Below are 21,771 nucleotides of genomic sequence, written 5' to 3' on the forward strand. Positions count from 1 at the left end.
TTGCTGAACTTCTAAGACTCTTGCAAGTCACCCTATTTAGCCTCATTTTGGTTGTATGTTTGCAGTTCCTCTCTGGATTTCAGTAATATTTAGTTTTTAGGATCACATGAAAGTTTACTGTTGATTTGTGGTCTAGTAGAATGAACTGGTCTCCAGAATTCTGACATAAATGCATTATATCATTTTTATTAGGACAAAGTGGAAGAAACATAAATCCAGGTTTTTCTTGGAGAAACAAAATATCAGGTTTTTCCTCACAATCGTAATGAAGTTGCCATGTGACTGACATGCAGTGGGATTTGATGGAGATGGTTGATCTGACAGGCACACGCCTGTGGCTTCAGTAGAAAGCTGACGACCTAACCAGAGGGATTTCTGGCTCTGCAGAGCTCCAGTCTGGCAGACGAACTGGACATCAAAGCAGAGCAGTGGGGTTTAGTACTCACCCTGTCATACAGAACTGCTCCAGATCCACAAACACAGAGAAATCAGATACTTTTGGGGTTATTCTACAAAACGGGTGTCATTTGTATCCCTCTCGTTCCTTTGTTAAAATTGAGTCGAGAACCCTAGGGTTCTATTTTGAACTCTATTAAACCTTTTCTTCTAAGAGTGTATGTATTTATTTTAAGATGGCACAATGCATTTCATTAGCACATAAGCACATTATTTATCTTGTATATGTTGAAAATCCTACAGAATCGTACTTTTAAATTCACTTTATCAAACTTAGAATCATACATCAACGACCCCTTTTTTCCAGTACTGAGTTTTTATTGTCCTTTTTTTTTGTACAATTTCCAGATGAGACATTTATTTCAATATATTTCATTTTGAATAATGGAGTCTGCTGCATTATTATTTTATAATATGTGTTACATTTTATGTATTTAATTTGTATTATTTGTTATTAAAAAAGTTGTAACCCTGAGTTTATCATATTTGTCCCCTTTTTAATGTATTTTCAAGTATTAATTGCATTTTTATTGGCAATACGTGAACAGCTTGTAGCTAAACTTAAAAAACGAGACCTTCCCCGACTTCCTAGGTTGTCTATGAAAGCCTGTAGACTGATTTTTATGTGAAAGACTCGGGACGTTTTTGCCGGGAAAATCAAAGGGATATGACGTTTACGCGCTCTCTCCAGAGAATTTCTTCTGTTCAATCAGGCTACACTGATGCTGAAAGGACCATTGTGTACTGTTATGCAAAGAAAATGGATTATTTCAATCTCACACAGTCATATCTATATAGTCTATAGTCTCAAATAATCATAACAGTGTAATTTTAATTACCTCATTGTCGACATGATGCCGGTAAATTACAGAGCTTCTGCAAACATATCCACATCGCTATAATCAAATGCTTTCTTAACTGCTGCAGTGTTTTCTCGCCGATATTCATCTAAACGTCGCTCTCAGCAGCATGGATGGCGTCTTCATGTTGGTTATCGCTGCAAAGGTATTTCTTTTCACTTCTAACCGCTACTTCTAAGCGAAGAACAAAAAAGAAATTTGCCGTCAGTATATCGGGGCCTAATCACGTTCAGTTACTTCTGTGCACGACTCACGAGCACGAGCAATACGTTGCTAGCTGCAGTTCATTTAACGGCCACCGGTGTCGCTAATAACAAGGGTTTTGTATAGTAAGAAACTGATATTTGAAAAGTGAAAATTCTCAGAAATTCCAGCATTACGTTGTTTTAAAATATATTAAATTCCCACGTGTTTATGTGTTAGCAAACTAACACATAAACACATTATTTATTTTGTAGCTATATGTTGAAAATCCTACAGAATCGTACTTTTAAATTCACTTTGTCAAACTGAAAAAGGCACCTGTTTCATAGAATAACCCCTTTTGTCAGTATAGTTTTTTATTCTCCTTTTTTTTTTTTTTTTTGTACAATTTCCAGATGAGACATTTATTACTCAGATATATTTCATTTTGAATAATGGAGTCTGCTGTATTATTATTTTCCTCAAAACTGATTGATCAAAGCCAGAGCTGTAAAAGAGATTTTCTTCATTAGCTTTTAACATGGAATCATATGGTGAGCAGAAAGGGTGATTACAGCCTCAGTAAAAACAGATTGTCATTTCAGTTTTTCATTTAAGTATGGAAATGTTGCTCTTCCTGTAGTGGCAGGATGTGGCTGCTTGCGGAGACAGTTGCGCTTGAGAGGACCCTAATTCATTTAAGACATGACTTGGTGCCTGCATACGAAACCAGGACAGCCGAGTTTTCTTCTCGGTGCTCCATCATGCGATATATCTCTCCACATAAGAGCTCAATCTGCTGTTCCTGAGCCCGGCTTTACCCACAGAAGCTCTAGCAAGTCCTCGGCTGTCAAGAGAATTCGTTTTATCATTCAGCCATATAAATCATCACAAGCTCCACAGGAAATCGAGAAAGTTTGACTTTCCAGTCATAAACCATAAAATCTGTCATTAATATAATAACATGCATTGGGATATTTGGAGACAGGGCTAAATGAGTACCAGACCTGGGCATCGATAAAACGGTTTGGCTTGCAACATCAGCTCCAGCGTTTTCCAAAATACAGTATCAGAAATAATAGGTATAATGTCACCGGGACTATATGTCACTCATCATGCGAGATCTCTGGAAACGTGATTTGACCGGTTTGCATTACCAGTTCATTAGTTCTCAATTAACACTCAGTCACCTCAAAAGGTTTATAGGGCCGTTTCTTTGACGAGAAACATGTCTTTGCTCCTCTGTGACTGGCCGAGACTCAAGATGGAGTTTCTTTCCAAATATTTCACATTTTAGTGTTTGGCTCAATCCTATGGAAAAAGGCTGTTTTGCATGAATATTTGGCATGTGGCTGAACTCTGTCCATCATATGCAAGTCGATCTTCACTGAGACGCTCACTTGTATTGAGCGGCCTTCGACAAGTTAGATGAAAGATAACTCAAGCCTCCTGGCACAAACATATAGATTTAACAATGAGATCTATTGTTCATCTGGTAGCTGTCCATGGTACTGATATCAGAGCCGATTGGTCCACCACTACCTTGATTATCATATGGTGGGTTTGAGTGTACTTTTACCAAAACTGCTCAGAAGTTTCTTAAATATGTCATATTTAAAAGCACTTTGACCTTGGAACTGTCTGAAAACAACTTTATAGAGGTCATGCTCAATAAATAAATGTACTTTATCTTTTATGCAATGATCATGGATTATTTAGGAGCCTTTACCCTCTCATGTAAGATTATATGAATTAGTATTTGCACAAGAACAACACAGAGCTCATGCTGAGCAATGGCTCAATTTCTCCAAAAGGCAAAATTGGAATACAGCAGTGAAATTAAAGCACTAGATGGCGCAGCTGACTGTATCTGGACCTCTTCAGAGTGTTAAATCTGATTATTAAAAACAACACTAACAGAGACGATTGTTTCACACAAGTGTTGGCTAAGAATCATCTTAGAGATGATGTTACAATAGTGTCTAGCTGTTTTACTCTGGGGGAAAAAAAAAAAAAAAAGAATAAAGGCAGTATTATTTGACATCACTGAATCAACCTAAATATATTAGGTTACACCAACAAAACTAAATTTAAGAGTTTCAGGTAGAAGGATTATTAAATTAATATTTATCTATAGATTTTCAATCATGTTTTAAGCATAAATGTCACTAAATTGTGCCAAATTTGTGCTTAAAACTTTAAAAATGACTAGGTAATAGGAAACAGGAAAATGAATATATTAACTTAATATCTTATTTTGATTTTCAGGTAAATTTACCTGAAATATACTACCGGCCAAAGTTTTGGAATAATTAATAAGTCATTAATAGAAGTCTCTTATACTCACCAAGGCTGCATTTATTTGATTAAAAACACAGTAAAAACAGTAATATTGTGAAAATTGTTTTGTAATGTAATGTAAAATATAAATGTAATTTATTTCTGTGATGCAAAGCTGAATTTTTAGCATCATTACTCCAGTCTTCAGGGTCACATGATCCTTCAGAAACCATTCTAATATGCTGATTTGGTGCTCAATTATTAATAATGGTTTTTATTATCATCACTGTTGAATTGATGGACTTCAGTGTTGTTTTTGCTGCTTAATATTTTAAGATGATACTTTTTTTCTGGATTCTTTGAGAAAGTTCAAATGAACAACATTTATTTGAAACTGAAATCTTTTATAACATTATTGTCTGTATTGTTCTTTTTGATCAAGTCCTTGCTGAATAAAAAAATTAATTTCTTTTCACTTTTAAATGGTAATGTATCACGGTTTCCACAAAAATATTAGACCGCACAACGGTTTTCAATATTAATAATAGTCATGTTTCTTGAGCAGAAAATCAGCATATTAGAATGATTTCTGAAGGATCATGTGACACTGAAGACTGGAGTAATGTTTATTCCAAAATTTTCAGTGGTAGTGTATGTTTAAACTATTTGTTTAAAGTTATTTAAAGATTTTTAGACATTTTTTAATGCAAAGACAGAAGTACCGATTAAGAGAATTAATTTTTTGCAGCATTGGTGGGCATATTAGTAGAATGCAATATATTTAGTGGGCCCTTTCAAACACAGACCGTTTACAGACTTTCGGTTGTTTGACACAGAGGTGCTGACTGCTTTGTGGGTGGAATGTCTCTCTTTCTCCTTGTTTCTTACTTAGTAGACAGTAATTGAAAGATTGATATCAAAGTGAAAATCTGGGGGAATTTTGCTTGACCAAGAACAATATGGTATCAGGTACAGTACAGCACATTCTCTAATACTCAACACACCCAACACTACTTCAGATTTCACTGCACTGTATTTAATAATAATATACAGCAGGGTCCAAAAGTCTGGAGCACATTGAAAATCTGGGATTTAAAATCTAATTTGGGTACATTTAAAACATTCTCAACAACTTCTTTGTTGCAGATAAAGGACCTTGTGCTCTCTGGCTCATTAATTACTGGATGTATCTGAAGTGTGAACCTAAAACGTGCTTTTCCCACTCAGTTCGTATTCATGGAAATCCCAGGAAGGCTCCTGGTTTAAATGGAGATGGATCACTCTCTGATTATGCCTGTTATGTCTTCAAGTAATGTGTAACAGCCCCAATTTAACAGACATCACTACCAGAGAGACAAACGCAGCACTGAGACCAGCCGTGCGCTTCCAGGACCATCCAAAGCAAATGTTGATCCAGACTTTGTTCCAAGTCAGTGCGTTCTACAGTAGTGCACAAACCCTGAGCTGCTTCCCAGCTTTCATCTCCGGCCAGGTATCTTCAAGGTTCATTGATAAGGCAATGAAACTGTATGTAAATGGAACAACCCAGCGCATGGACTTCTGGCCATTAGTCTTCCCTAAAGCCCCAATGTGACTTTTAATCAACGTCAAACTGGGGAAAAGAGACAGAGGAGAAAGTTTAATGACGGAGATGATATATTTAAAGAGGAACAGAGTAATGCCAGGAAACTATGATAGAATACTACTTTTGAGACCGACGAGATCATTGCAAAATCTCTTTTTATTTCTCTTACAAAGAAAACTATTATAATCAACATACAACAATCAAAAAAAGCCAATTTCTTTCACTGTTGTCATGATAATTTCCCCTTAAACCCTTTTTCTATCCGTGGATAAAAGAGAACAGGCTTCACAGGGAAGAAAAGCAAGATAATTTAAACACAGATGTGCAAAGGAAACAAAGCATGCAAGAACCAGAGACAAATTTGCTACAAATTGCCCTCGGTTAACCTGTCAGATAAATACTAATTTACAAAAGAAGAAATGAGATAATAATTCAACAAAACTAGGGTGGTGTATTTACCTCCTGTAATATACAACATGGTCTCTGAAGGATGTAAACATTTCGTACACACTCACAGCTATTTAAATTTATAGGCAGACGCCCTGATTTGAAGCAGTGTCTCCGTCGGGATGACGGAGGAACCAGGAATGCTGAACCGGGCCTGGAAAATGAACCATGACCAGTCCTACCAGAGATGCAATACTGGACCAATGTTCAGGAAAATAAGGACAAAAACACATCCTGCTCAAGCTAAGAGCTTTTGGTTTTTTAATTGCTTAAATATGGGCTTTACAAGCCATATTTTATTTAAAGCACTGCTTTGAGGAAAGCTTTCAGTTCTTTGTTGAGGTCTGTATAGTTCCAACTGTAAGGCACTAGATAAATATAACTCTGGTACACTATTGCAGTTGGGTACGTTAATCTGTCGATGATGGATAAACTAACGGAATACTAATAATCTGAAATTATGAAGCTAGTTTGTGCACTTATAACCTGATAATGAACATTTTCATTGGAAAAATTGACAATGTACCATCCATGGAATAGAATTTAGCTACATTACCATTCAAAAGATTGGGGTCGGTAAGATTTTCACATAATCCTTCAGAAATCATTCTGATCAAAGTGGCGGCCATCTTTGAAACGCCTCTCAGGCAGCCATTTTAGTCATGCAAGTACAGCTCTTATCTCTTTGAATGGGGAAACATCAAATTCTCCAAAGCTGTTTACCAAGCTTATGATTGAATTTCATATTTGAAATCACCAATGCAATCTATCTCATAAATTTTGTTTCTAAATGCTCAAATAATGACAAAAAATTACTTTAGCAACTGCTGATTAGCTCTTTAATGTAGAAGGCGGGACTATTCCGCCATATTGCGCTTTGCACTTTCTCCCATTCATAGTAATATGAGTGTGCCATCTTTGTATATATAATATGCTGATTTGTTGCTCAAGAAACAGTTCATAATAATATCAATGTTGAAAACAGTTGTTTTTGTGGAAACTGTGATACATTTCTTTTATCTGAATTTTTTTAAAGAATAGAAAGTTCAAAAGAACAGCATTTATTTGATATCGAAATCTGTCTCTTTTGATCAATTAAATGCATCCTTGCTGAATAAAGTATTAATTTCTTTAAAAATAATCTCACAGAACCCAAGCTTTGAATGGTAGTGTAAATTTAACCTATATTAAAAATACATACCAAATAAAATAAAATAAAAAAACACTGGGATTTACTCCCGCTGCATTGTTGTAATGGGTAATATAGTGCCATAAGTGTACTACCCCCTCTTTTTTGAGCATATGAACCACTCCAGTTATTGGGAAAAGAATATCTGTGTACAATATATATCCAGAAACTTCAATATTCCCCTCATTGGAAACCGCAGCCACTTTTGACGAAGCAACATAAAAGCTAAATAAATTATCCCAGCACATGCACGTTACTCAAAGAAAGCTTGATCTAGCACATTGGCAAACACTTTTGAGCATCCATGGCTGTTTCTTTGGTTTAAAGCTTTCAAACAGTGAAAGAGCATTTGGTACCAAGCAATATTAACTGCTTACAAATGTAGTGTACTTAGACACAGAGACCCCATTTCGTTTTAAACGCATTAGACTTAAACATACAACTCTGTGTGATCAATTAAGGCACATAAATTTAAATTACCCTAAATTAGTTGCATTAACTTGAACATAGATGCTTTACAAAAATATTCCCTCTATGACTCAAGTTCCAAATACATTAATTAATCTATGGCTTTATAAGTTACTTTAAATCCTTTTATCAAATACGTATAACTTAAATGCTTAAGTTAAAAAAGCACAAAAAAGAGATTTTGATCACAAACTGTCATACAGATGTTGTTCAGTGCTTTAAATGATATATTAAAAACATGCCAAGACAAGTAAATAATAACATGATGGTAATGAAATACTCGATCCATCTCTATTCCTTCAATTCCAAATTCTCCTGCCTGTGACAATGAATCCCAGAGGTCAAAAAGTCCAGAGCAATGTTATTACAACAACAAAGTTCAATGTAATGTAAAAAATACTTCCCTTTCAACAGGCTCATAAATACTCATGATAGCGAGGGAAAGTAGCTCAGCGAGATAGGATGAAAATCCTAGTAAGGTTTGTGCTTTAAAACCATGCCGTTTGTTCCACGCTCCGATCAATACGGCCGCCACACGCCTTCGTCCATTCTACCAGCAGGATTAAGCAGAGTGGGGGAGTTGCTATGACTACCGTCTCCCTCCACCCCCCCGCCTCCGTCAGCCTGGACCGGGAGGTTCGGATTGACCAGGCTGGTTCCCGTGGATGCGCTAGTACAAGGCGGCATCATCCGGGTGGGCGATCGGTCCCCTCCTGGAACCATGGAGAACTGGTAGGAGCCAGAGGAGGCGCCGTAGTAGAGATAGGGTGTGCTGCTGCTCTGGAAGGGTCCGCTTTGGCTCTGGGTGGAGCCGGGGTACGGCGGTGGTAGGTAGGTGTGGTAATGAGCGCTGCCGAGAGACATTCCCGTGGTGACCGGGGTGGGCGTGTACGTGAAGGTCGCCGGGTAGTGCATTCTGGGACTGGAAAATCGGCTCTCAGTGAGTGAGGAGAAACCGGGGAACTGACGTTCAAACTGGCCAGGAAAAGGACTCAAATCTGTCGAACCTACAGGAAACAAATGTTGAGGTTACTTTCAAAGCAGGATGGAAGGATTGAAATACTACTACTACTACAGAAGTGACAGAATTGAACAACATGATGACACAATAATAATATATATATATATATATGTATACATAATAATGTATATATATGTATATATATATGTGACCCTGGACCACAAAACCAGTCATAAGTCGCACAGGTATATTTGTAGCAATAGCCAACAATACATTGTATGGGTCAAAATTATCGATTTTTCTTTAATGCCAAAAATCATTAGGATATTAAATAAAGATCATGTTCCATAAAGATATTTTGTAAATTTCCTACCATAAATATATCTAAAATTTATTTTTGTGAGTGGATATGCATTGCTAAGGACTTTTTGTGAGTGGATATGCATTGCTAAGGATTTTTTTGCACCCTCAAATTCCAGATTTTTGGCCTAATATTGTCCTATCCTAACAAACTATTCATCAATGCAAAGCTTATTTATTCAGCTTTCAGATGATATATAAAGCTCAATTTTAAAAAATGTACCTTTATTACTGGTTTTGTGGTCCAGGGTCACACACACACACACACACACACACACACACACACACATATATATATACACACACACATACATACACACACTGTATGCATACACATACACTGACATGTATCTACTGTATATAAATTGTTTTTAAAATAAGTTTCTTATGCTCACCAAGGCTCCTTTTTTTTTTTTTTTTTGAAAAATGCACTAAATAATAATGTAATTTATTCCTGAAGCAGCCATTTTCAGCATCATTATTCTAGTCTTAAGTGTCACATGATCCTATTATTATCAATAGTGAAAACAGTTTTTGTGGTTTAATATTTCTGTGGAAATGGCGATGTACTACTTAAAAATTTGGGTTATGTATGATTTTAATACTTTTATTCAGCAAGGAGGCATTAAATTGATCAAAAGTTACAGTAAAGACATTTATAATGTTACAAAAGATTTATATTTCAAAGAAATGCTGCTCTTTCATCAAAGAATCCCGAAAAGAAAGTATCACTGTTTCCACAAAAATATTGAGCAAAAAAAACTGTTTTATCAACACTGATAATAATAAGAACCATTATTAATAATCGAGTGGCAATACTAATGGATAATAATTGAGCACCAAATCAGAATATTAGAATGATTTCTAACTAAACATGTGACAATGAAGACTTAAGTCAACAGACTCAAATAGAAAACAGTTCTTTTAAATTGCGACAATACTTCACAATATTACTGTTTTTAATGTATTACATATATATATATATATATATATATATATATATATATATATATATATATATATATATGACAAATTTATTTAAATAATAAAACACTCTACATTTAAATAAAAGGTAAAACTGAATTTAAATGACAGAATGTAGCTATTAAAAAACAACCATTAACTTTAAATTACACACAGAGAAGAACAGTTTATCGATTAGTTGGTTTAACTTCATTGTGGTTTTTCCTCTTTGTCACAGACAAGTTCATGTGTATGTGTATTCATGTGTGCGGTTATATGTCTCAGTTCATTTGTGTCTCCGGGCTATTTATATGCCTCTGTATTCTGTGTGCATGTTTAAATTGTTTCTGTGCATACAAAAGTGTACGTGTGTTTGTGTGTGTGTGTGTGTGTGTGTGTGTGTGTGTGTTTCTGCATCACTTGGCTGCCGCACATAAAACACAACCAGGATGCATAATCGGTCACACATTTGGAAACATTTAGAGGGGCGCGAAACAGCATCGTAGCGAGAGAGACAGACGTCTGCACTGTTGTGGGCTTCTGGTATCTTCAGCATTATAAACCCAGGCAAAAACTGTCCATCTGCCCTTCTGTCCTTAACATATTCTTTATTTCCCTCCAAAAATCAAAAACCACTAATGGTCTGTAGCTATAACGCTAGTGCCAAGGGGTGAAAGGAACAAAAAGAAACGGCCTCGCCTCCCTGGCGCGGAGCTGTTTTCATAAATCACACGGCGTCTTTCTTGTCACCATGTCTGCGCCTGTGGGCCGACTGGGTGGCATGGTTAAATGTGGGCGATTTGCGGAGACAAGGCTTGTCGCTAATGCTAGCAGTGTCTCCTTTCTCCTCTACACCCCAACCCCTTTTTCTTTTATATTCAAAATCTTTGGTTTGAGCGGCTGACGATAATAGTTCTCTTGCCCCGGGCTACACAGAGAGCCTGTGCTCTGAATAAAAGGCCATATGATAAAAGCAAAAAAAGTTATTTACATACATTCTCTGGTGCTAGTCACCAAAAATCCATAGACGAGATGGCGCTGGTCTTGAAAACAGATGCTATGCCTGTAAAGCTAATGATTTATTTGGCAAGAGTGATTAGTTTCAGGTGAACCAAACAATTATGGGTAGTTTACAAGTTTAAGTCACGTCTACATGAGGTATGATGTCACCATACAACACAGTGCAGTAGTTTTTACCCTATTATTACCCTTTATAAAAGCTAAGCCTCTAACTTCCTAAATTTGACAGTATATGGACACACATGCTTCGAGATCGATTTCATGCATTATTATTTTCTGAAATGAATCAGACCTCAATTCATAATGTAACTAGTGTTGTTATCATTAACTAAAACTATTAAAAACTTTTTCTTTTTCTATTGAAACAAAGCTGAAATAAAATAAAAGCTTAACAAAAAATTGAAATGCTGCCTTACTAACTGTCTGATAAGGTTAAGTTGAAGTAGTACAATTACTAACTTAAATAAAACTAAAATTAAAACTATTTAGAAATGTAAAAAAAAAAATGTTGTAACAAAAAAAAAAAATCAAATCAAATATTAAATATAAAAATAAAAGCTCATTTAAAATATTAATAAAAACTGCAACAGTATATAAATAATACTAAAATAACACTGAATGCAACAAGTTTTTTTGCATTGTGCTTGTGTCAAGTGCTGCTCTAGCAGATGTTAGCATAATCTGTTATCATTTACAAATTTTGTCTTTCAGGTACTGTCATGCAGCAGTTAAAAAAAGAAAGAAAAAAAAGTTAGTTTAAAGTAAATGTTAAAGTGTGTAAAAATAACTCTCAGTTTAATATGTGGAGACTGGAGACAATACGCAAGACATTGGTAGACTGATTTCCCTTAAAATTAATGGCAGTTTTCCAGAAACCTGTCTGAAAACAGTTATTTTTGCACACTTGTGGCACAAAAAATTACACACTTTACCTTTAAAATGCTTATAGCTAATGATTTAAATAATAACACAATAACCCAAGTTTAAAGTATGTAAGCTTCGCTGCTAGGTCGCTTATTCAAAACAATAAAGACGTATCTTGATGATGGCGTGGATGAGCGTGGAATCATGGGAGTTGTCATCTTCACCTCCACAGCTGATGGGACTCATGTTCATGGACGTGCTAATGCATTTAAGTTTTTTTAACGGTATTGTGATATAGAGCAGGGTGGTTCCAAGAGCCGCGGGAGCGGATTGAGGCTGATGGAGTGAATGCTAACGTAAGACACATACCTGCGCGACACACCGGTCTCGAGTCCCATGAAGGAGCTCTGGAGCTTTTATTATGTTTATATGCCACAGTCGGCAGCTGCCGCTCCTTTTGTTTTGTTGTTTATGTTTATTTTGCGACTAAAGTTACGCTTAACATTTGCCGGTTTCCGCCTCCTTCTTCCCTGAACTTGAACTTTGTCACAGTTACGTTTGATCACTTAAAATCACATTATTTTATTTCATTCTAATGAAATAGCCGCAAAGTGCTGAATTACTACTCATACAGGTCACTTTATTTGACTTTATTAAAACTTATTTGACTTGACTTTGGTCAAAACAATCATACTAAAAATACATTTGAGCGTGTTGAAAGTTATGTTATTACTCTACTTGTTGCACATTGCAGTAAGCTAGATTGATATTAAAATATCATATTAATAAAAGCTGGATGACTTGTGTTGCTAAATGGCATGCAATTAATTTTAAAATATTTTGTATGGAGAAGAAAATGCTGTATTACTGTTACTACAAACAAAGCTCTTTCTAATTTTGCTATGTTAGCCACTTGACAAAATATTGTTGTCTCTGGTGCAATGTACAAACATTGTGGTGAATTGCATTACTTGTGGTAAATCAAGAAAACAAGAGATTCAAACAATTCACACTAACAGTGTTGAGCAGTGTTGCCAAGTCCGCGGTTTTCCTACTTTATCACTGTTGCCGTGGGTTGTTTTTCATGTCCGTGGGTTGAAGCGACCCCAACTAACATGATATTTAGACCCTGGAATGTGAATTTTACCAGGGCAATCCCGCCAAAAACGCAGATTTTACCCCCAGAACGCGATTGGGCTAGTTTTGAGTAGCAATTGGGCGGGTTTTGTTGTGAAAACCTGGCAACCCTGGTGTTGAGCAATATAACAATGTTGATAAAAAGGTCTCCAAGCAGTTGCTCACCTGTCTAATAAAACACATAATATATTAAATCGTCTTTGGTGTTACCATGGTTTCTACAAAAGTAAAACCAGAAATTGAGAGTAACATGGATATGACGTCATTGACATGCGACGCACTGACACGGGCCTTTAGACTGGTTAAAATTGCGTATTTCTCTGGAATTAAACATTGTTGGAAACATTTGGAATAATGTTAAGTACACAAGTCAACAAAATATAACATTGTTCTAGTATTTTTGGTATGCAAAAATCATACATATTGTGCCTTTAATGTCACATATGAAGGTAACTCTATCGCCCCCTTGAGTACGAAAGTATATTACCGCTACTGCAACACAAACACACACTTGCAGTGTTAAAAGACTAATATTCCTGAAGTGTTTTATATCTTACAGAAGACATCAACAATGAATTTTTGCACTGTTAATCTTACAGTCAAGTGGTGGGAAACATCAAAGAGCTGTGTCCTTATCTGACATCAAAGCTATTATTAACAAAAGCTCACATACGCCAGCATCACATGAAAGGATGATATACCTAAATTAATTAAACACGACAGGCAGGTGGCAGGCATCCAGAACCTGCCAGCCAGTGCTCAGGTGAGGGAAATTCTTGTTTAATCACTTTAAGCCTGTCCAGGTTCTCAGGAATGGGCGAGGGTGTAGTATGGCGGTAAATGACAGAGGATGAAAACACTTACCTGGCACTGACTCAAACAGGTGTTTGGAAATAGAAACTTGTCTGTCTACATTTATTCTTTAAAGGGTATATAGGTGTGTTGTAGGGCACACAAGGTCAAATTATCTTATGGGGTGCAACTCGGGCACTGAGTGGCCTTCCATTCCCCAAAGGTTCTCTGGGAAGCGTAACGCTATAAAGCGGCTTTATTTGCCCGCCACTGGCCTGTTATTATGTCTTGGTCTGTTATTAACGATATACTATGCAGGATCAAAGCTATGGAAAGAGGAGCAAAGGAAACCTTTTTTCCTTCCCCCGAGTTTTAAAAATACACTCATGGCGCAGTCCAATTTTAAAACCGGCTCCGTTTACAAATCTACAGGACCATTACCTAATAAAATTTGAGCGAATTTGAGATTGTGTTTCTAACGAATTATGACTCTGAAATTTAAAGCTATGATTTGTTTAATATGATTGACAGACCATTACAGAAAAATGATAATTTCACAAAATAGCCCTTCCAAAATGAAGCCACACTTGTTTTTTTTTTTTGTTTTTTTTAGGTTCATGTGTGTTTCTCATTAATCTGATTAAACTTTCATCCAACACATTTAGGAGCGAATTTACCAAATATTTGCAACACATTTGTGTACATTTCAGTGCAAAAACCTGCATCTTTTTCACTAAAAAAAAATGACAAAAGCACATAACAAAATAACTTAAAATTGAAATTAAAATATAAAAACAAAAGTTAGTTCAAAATATTAATACAAACTATAATAGCAAATAGCACCATGACTGCATTACTGTAATTCTTTGTTTATTTTTATGCAAATGAGGCTCAAATGTGGATCATTCACAAAATTTAGAGCCATTTGTCTGATGATAGGTGGTAAATGTAGTTTAAGAGATATTTTTGTTTTTAAAAAAAGTGAAATTTAAGATTTTTAAAAATTTCTTATAAAATGTGTCATTAAAATATTAATTTTTTTTTAGTAAATGCACACCTTAATTTTCAAATATCTTTCAAAAGGTGCTTAATCAAAGATTCATTAATCACACAAACCCCAAATTTTCTACATGTGCAAATCACCATAAAACACGTGCCCACCCCCCTGCCCACTGCAGTGTCGGACGCGAGGGGTAGGGGGCGCACCTGCTGTAGGTCTGAGGCTGGAGGTTACCTGGAAGGCGTCTGGGCACATCGCTGATGGAGGGCAGCCCCGTGGCCCGGCTGGACGAGAGTGGAGTGGTGGAGTGCACAGAGGGGGAGGCCATGGGACTCAGGTATGATGGGTACGTCTGGTCATATGACCAAGGTGGGGAAGATTGAGCCTGGCGTGGATCTAAAGGCACAAACAATGCAAATATTACAAAATGTGACATTATAAGAAGTGTAAAAGTCACTCATTTTTATAAAGTATCACTGTCCAACAGCAACACCCGCAGGTAAAGTTACAGCGGGAGGCTTGCCTTCGCTGATCCCATTGACTTTTAACAGACCCCCTAAAGCGTGCAGTGAGTTTGATGGGGGGTAAGTGAGAATGAATGGGGCAAAGTTACGTGAGAGGCGGCAATGCCTCCATCGTGCTATGACTGGATATAATCGGTTATGATTGGACATGATTGTTTAGTGAGATAAATCCCGCCTCTTGTTTTTTGAAGACAATGATTGCATTAATGGGAAGACTAATTAAAAAAGTAAGTAAGCACCTCAGCCACTTAGATATTACTGCTTTATGTCACGTCAAAATCAAACATTAAATGGCCTGAAAACATGACGACTTATGGAATTTTGGAATAAATGCAAAAATGCGTAAAAACACCAACTTGATGAAAATTATACCTGGTTTTAATAAAGAGAACATTGCATATTTAGTGTAAAAATACAAAATAGAATTGTATTTGGTCTCTCTTTTTTATGTTATATTTATTTAACCAGTAAAATTAAGCGTAAGAAGGACATATATTTACATTTGATAAAAAACTGTGAGGACTTTGCCTCCTCATTTTAAACACTACCGCACACCACTGTATTTGAATTATCTCAAACACTGATATATGCAATTAAATAATCATTATATCATGACATTAATTAAACTGAAAATTTAATTGTTTGCATTCTTTGATCTATTTATATTTGTCTTTCTGCCTTGTGTGCTTAGCAAATACAATATGATCCCTTGGGTAAATCATTTAAATGAATGCGCTCACAAATATTTGTCTGAGCTGACATATTTCATGCCTCATAATTCAACCACTCTGTCATGCCAAGTATCAGTTTAAAAGCAAGCATATAATTGCTAAAGTCAACAAGGTGCAGTGCATTCCTTCTCAGATTCAGTCACTTGGCTTGTACATACAGAGTTTGGAGCAGTACAGTAACAGGACCCAGAGTACAGGACATGCGCTCTCCGAGCAGTAATTAAGGACAGGTGATATCCTGTTCTCTCACAGTGACACAACGCACTGCCCTAGGCTGTCCGCACTCGGTTTCCACTTGTCCATCATGTTGCAGTGTGCGATTTCAGCTTAGATAAACCACTTTGTGCTGAGACGGATAGACAACTAACAGTGACACACACACACACACACCACATATGCTGAAATGCTTGGGTGGATGAGTAAATATAATCGCTGCAAGTGATGACTTGACTTGAAGGAAACAAAAATTGTGACTGACAGGTTAGTGGTGACTTAAAGGATCATTTGGTTCATTCATGTGGTTTTTTGTGCAGATCATACAAATAATCTGTCAAATGCATAAATGTAAATAATTAAATATGATATACATTCATCCATTCTCCAAACCATGGATGGTGTAGCCTATCACAATGTAATTAAATATGATACACACACACACATACATACATATATGTATTTTGAATATGTATGTTTACACACACAGACACACACACACACACACATATACACATATATATATATATATATATATATATATATATATATATATATTTTTTTTTTTACTTTTAATAAAATGAATATACTGTAATTTTTTTTTTTTTTTTTTTGCTGTCACTTCTTTAAACAATCAATAATAGAAATGGTCTAAATTTTAAAACATGTATATATATCTTCTGTGGAAGTCTCGGGACCAAAAAATGTTCATACAATCATTGCATTCGGTCCAAATGCAATGATAGGATGTCCTACCTGCCTATCAGCATATGTATTTCCATACCTCCGCACACCCTGCTCGCTCAGACATCACACGTCATCAGCTCAATGATCTTTTGCTGCGTTCACGCCATGTCATAACCGGAATTTTGAGATGGCAACCCATGAAGTTCTACCACTGTTCAGAACCTCAGACTCGGATTTCTGCGTTTCTATGTCAACACTATCAACACCGAAATGAATCTGCAGCAGTCAGGTGGTACAACTAGAGCTCTGTAAGTTGTTTACGTTCATTATTATTGTAATGTTATGTGCTTTGAGACGTGAGATAATTTAATGCCTTTGCAGAGTCTGCTCTGTGCGTTCATGTGTTTTGGAGGAGGCGTGGCTTTTGAGACGCTCTGAAGGGAGGGTGGGATCTCATGCTTTCAAAGCTAGCTTGATATTGCTAGCCACTCCGAAATAGCCTACCCTACCATTAAATGTGGACCTTTCTGAATAGAATAGTATACGCAGTGCGTTTCTATCTCATACCTGTTATCTGTGTCTGCCCCTGAGGTGTGAAGGAGTTGGGGCTGCTAAGCGAGGGCCGTGGAGTTTGCGTTGGCACAGTAACCCGCATGGTGGTCTGCCGGATACGCTCCAGTTCACTGAGACGGTCGGAGAACAGTCCGGCCTTCGGTGAGTCATCCAACTTTGGCCTGTGCCCTGCAATCAACATACTGCCATTAATAAAACTGCTGACCACATCATCAGTTGTATTTACATATTTCTCACAAGATACACCATAAGTGCGTCGCATATTACAGCACTGTTACTCGCACTTCTGCTCCTCACAGGCTGCATGTAAAATCAAAACTACATCATGTAGTCCATTTCACAAACAAATGATTCTTATGAACGAGTTCTTTTGAATCATTCAAAAAGATTCACAAACTACGGATAAAGATAATTTGAGAAATTAATTAACCGCATTTACTCTTATCCTAAATGTATTCACAACAATCTTTAAATGACATTGCGTAAGTGTTAAAAGTCAGTATAATATTTAATATTGAATATGTTATTGCTGCTGCTGTTGATTATTGCTGCTGTGAGGATGTAAGATATGATGCTGCTGCATAAATAGACGCATAAATCCACAGCAGATCAAGGCAGGTGGAGCTGGGGGAGGTGGAGGGTTTCAGAACAACTCTAGCTAGTCCTAGCTTACAGCAAACAATGAACCAGACAATTTAAATGTTGAGCGAGCAATCTCATTGGCTGCAGGATCAGCAGAGGCCAATCAGCTTGTGCCTTGCGGTAATAATGTGATTGCTTGCAGACTGCATGTTAAAGACCAATCAGCCTGCACTCAAAAAAGTTTTTGGTGGGTCTTGATTATATCTCCTAGTAGAAAAACTTAGCCAATCTATGATGTATATGTATGGCATAGGTTTCACTATGAGACAGGTGTTCCATTTCCCCTCTTTATAAGAGCTTTCATTATGCCCCATGGCATTTGAGTCTTTCAAGCCACAATCTACCGTGACTCTGCCATATGGAATCAAACCGAATCTAATTTCATTTCCATAAAAAAGTCAAATATTACATATTCCATGTTCTTAAAATACCATCTATTAATCTGTCCCATCAGGGCGGGGATTTGGCTTTGACAATGAAGTGCTATGCTTGGCATATAACAACATTCTGTTGGCACACATTAAACACTCAACCTTCCCAGACAAGACGAAACCCTTATAATACAAGACCGTATGTGCTTTCTCTGTGTAGGATGCATGATGACACTGGCCAGCACCTTTCTGGAAAGCTATAACAGGAGCGTTTAAGAGTCTATAGCCTCAAGTCTATTCTCGGCAAATTAGAGGAGGGATAAGACAGCAGCGCGGCCCAATACACAACTAGCCCCTTTTTCCACATTAAAATGGCCCAGTGTCTCCCTCAGACTGCAGCAGTTTTTTCTGAGAAGGCCGTAAAGTAAATATCAAACAGGAGAAAGAGAAAAACTATTGCTGGAGTTGGCAGCGCTCCAGTTGGCAGCAAAAGAACGAGCTACCTCTATATCTTGACTAACCGACCTGTGCCAGGAGAACAAAGAGAAGCAGCAAACACACTCAGAAAATTTTCATAATCAAATCATTAAAGTACTTTAGTATGTCTAGAATATATGAACCTGTATTTAAAGGTGAAGTATGTTCAGTTTAAATCTTAAAATACTTTCTCCTATCTTAATATACAAAGACAACTCTAAGTAACTCTATTTAGAGGGGCAATCTTTCATCTCAGCTACTCTAAAAAATCTGTGCTTAACTGTCAGCACCTTCAAAAATCTGTGATTATGTTATTTCTCTTCACGTTCACTGTCTGCAGTGAGTTATCTGGAGTTATTTCACTCTAAATTCTCAACTTACAATGCCATTTTGGGGGGGGTGGGACTATCTGCAAAAATATGATTTTCCCTTTGAATTAAATTGATTTTTCTTACCCCATTGACAGATGTTTTTACTTGTTTTTATGCATAAACTCACCTAATTCTGATACATTCATTTAAAAAAACAGGACTTAATATCTTAAAGGGGACCTGTAATGCCCCAGAATGTGTCTGAAGTTTCAGCTCAAAATACCCCACAGATCATTTATTAAAGCTTGTCAAATTTGCCCCTATTTGGGTGTAAGCAAAAACACACCGTTTTTGTGTGTTCCTTTAAATGCAAATGAGCTGCTGCTCCTGGCCACTTTCCAAAAGAGGGTGGAGATTTAACAGCTCGCGCTTCGGTTGCTCAACAACAACAAAGCTGGAGAATCTCACACAACCAAAAGGAGGATTGTCAGTAACGGTGTTCAGCCTTACATTGTTCAAACCGGAGTCGGACACTGATGGAGAGACTCAGGAAGAAGTCACAACTTTTAGAATGAAACTGGACTTTCTGAACTGTTAGTGGATAAATTTATGTAGTTGCTGTGGAGTTGATTCAACTCATCGACTAGCATGTGCCGTCATGTTAATCTTTTGTGCAAATCCAGCGTTGAATTGACCCTCGTTTGTGAAGCAGTCCAGCGTAAAATGATGGCATGGCAACAACACTCTACTACAACAACTCTTCCTCTTCTCTAAAGCAGCCCAACATGGCCTCACCCCCTTTGCTGCATGTTCACGGGGGCAGGGTTTATGTAAATTTTAGAGTTAGTGATTTTGCAGGTGTTGTTTATGCTCAAACAGCAACATTACACACTAACTAAAGTTAAAAAAGTGAAATCATAATCAACCACCCCTTTAAGTCATTTTGCTTCTCAAACAAATGTATCTCGCTTTAAAATATTTTTTTGTACTGGAAAACAACACAAAAATAGAGTAAGAAAATAATTTTTTGCAGTGTGATTTACAAACCAAATGCACAAAAAGTGTTTGGAAAAACCTGTCTAAAAACATTCATTCATTACTTCTATTTGGTTCCCCAAATGGTGCAGAAATTACACACTTCACCTTTAATATCACGCACGTCTTCTGTAGAAGCATGAAATACTATAGAGACACAATAATAAAGTATTTCACCACAATGAAAACGTTACAGCTAATGGAAAAATCATTAGTTTGACTCTGAGTGTAACTTCAGGACATTGCTGCATTGCACTCCGCCTTTGAACTTGCAAGCAATGTGACATATGTAAAAGTTAAAAGCTAGCATAATTCAACCTCCCAGGAAGTACAGCATTTGAGCAAACCATACCTTTTCACACAAAGCCAATTTGTCTACTAGAATTTTTTGTGACAAGCTAAATCCAGACAGTGATACTGACATAAATCCTGCTAGGGGAAATAAAATGGACAAAGATGTGCTTTGTGCGGCTTTATTTTACAGTGATTCATATAAAACACAATGTTCTGTGCTCCGAGAGACAGCGGACTCTAATCACCAATAAATTTAGAGTGTTCAGTGTGCATCCGTACTGAATCTGATCCAGTCTGCAAAAGCCTCCCTGAAGACTTGCAAGGGGTGATATATACATTTTTGAGAATCACCGGAGCAGACCACATACAGGTAATAGGTATGCTAGAGATAAATTTGCAAAACAATGGGAATTTTCAGCAAGACATCTGGAATGTTAAGTGGCTTGTTTTTGATTCTGTCCATGGAGAATTTGTAGCCACCTCAGTTTGGATAATGTATCTGGTTACATTTGCTCGCCCAAGAAGTATCTCTCGGGGGTGGGGGCAGCCAAGTGGTTAACAATCTGGGCTGCTAACACAAAGGTTTTAGGTTCAATCCCAATGGTGTGGATAAAATACAAAACCAGGAACGAGTGTTAGAGAGATCACAAGCACCTTTGTGCTGTTGAGCCCAACAGGTTGCCTCAGGGTAGCTGACACTGGAAGTCAGTTTTGAATAAAGAACATCTGATAAAATATAATTCATAACTCAATAATGGTCTCTCCCTCACAATTATGTGAAAAGCTATGACAGTATATCATTTATATTTATTCTTTTTTTGAGAAAAATTGTTGGCTGGAGTTTTGGACTTGTGGTTAAAGGATGTTGTGTCTGGTTTGCAACATTTCCTGCTTTTGTTTCTTCCTCTTCTTCCCATCACTTCCTGTCCTCTCTCTATTTTTCAATCAAAAAAAATTAGAAAAAAGTGAAAAAAGATAATGGCTAGGTTTAAAATGACAATTAAGCACTAACGCATGATTTTGAGACATTAATAGTTATGCATGATGGAAGATTTGCTTCTTTCTGGGTTTGTCTCCCGTTCTGACGGCGATAGTCTCGACATTACAAATTACTTGTGAGTAGGGTTGTCAAATGTACCAGTACTAAAAAAAAAAAAAAAAAAAGTTGATGGTACCAGCATTTCTGCAGTGCCGGTAGTACCAGGTATATTCGGTGCCTGCTGATAGACGCTGTTTTCTTTCATGTTTGTTTGAGTGCTTTCTGACCGTCAAAGGTTTTTTTTTTACAGTGTTTTTTTGTTTTGTTTTTTTTACAAGAGTTGAGCATTGTAGCCAATCACAATCATAT

General features: G+C 36.8%; 1 protein-coding gene across 5 annotated transcripts in view; it reads right to left on the reverse strand.

The window, feature by feature from the left end:
* Positions 1-5,502: 5,502 nt before the first annotated feature.
* runx2b (RUNX family transcription factor 2b) overlaps positions 5,503-21,771 on the reverse strand; it is a 53,352-nt gene continuing 37,083 nt past the window's right edge. For 3 of the 5 annotated variants that reach the window (XM_051875607.1, XM_051875605.1, XM_051875606.1), the window contains 3 exons: positions 17,288-17,461; positions 14,800-14,961; positions 5,503-8,475 (listed from right to left, as the gene is read on the reverse strand). In XM_051875607.1, coding sequence (XP_051731567.1) covers positions 7,988-8,475; positions 14,800-14,961; positions 17,288-17,461 — 824 coding nt within the window. In that variant the 3' untranslated portion in view covers positions 5,503-7,987. Of the gene's footprint in view, positions 8,476-14,771; positions 14,962-17,287; positions 17,462-21,771 lie in introns of all 5 variants that reach the window. The other 2 variants (XM_051875610.1, XM_051875608.1) reach the window with 2 other exon arrangements.

The sequence above is a fragment of the Ctenopharyngodon idella genome, chromosome 20 (assembly GCF_019924925.1).
Source record: "Ctenopharyngodon idella isolate HZGC_01 chromosome 20, HZGC01, whole genome shotgun sequence".
NCBI classification, from domain to species: Eukaryota; Metazoa; Chordata; class Actinopteri; order Cypriniformes; family Xenocyprididae; genus Ctenopharyngodon; species Ctenopharyngodon idella.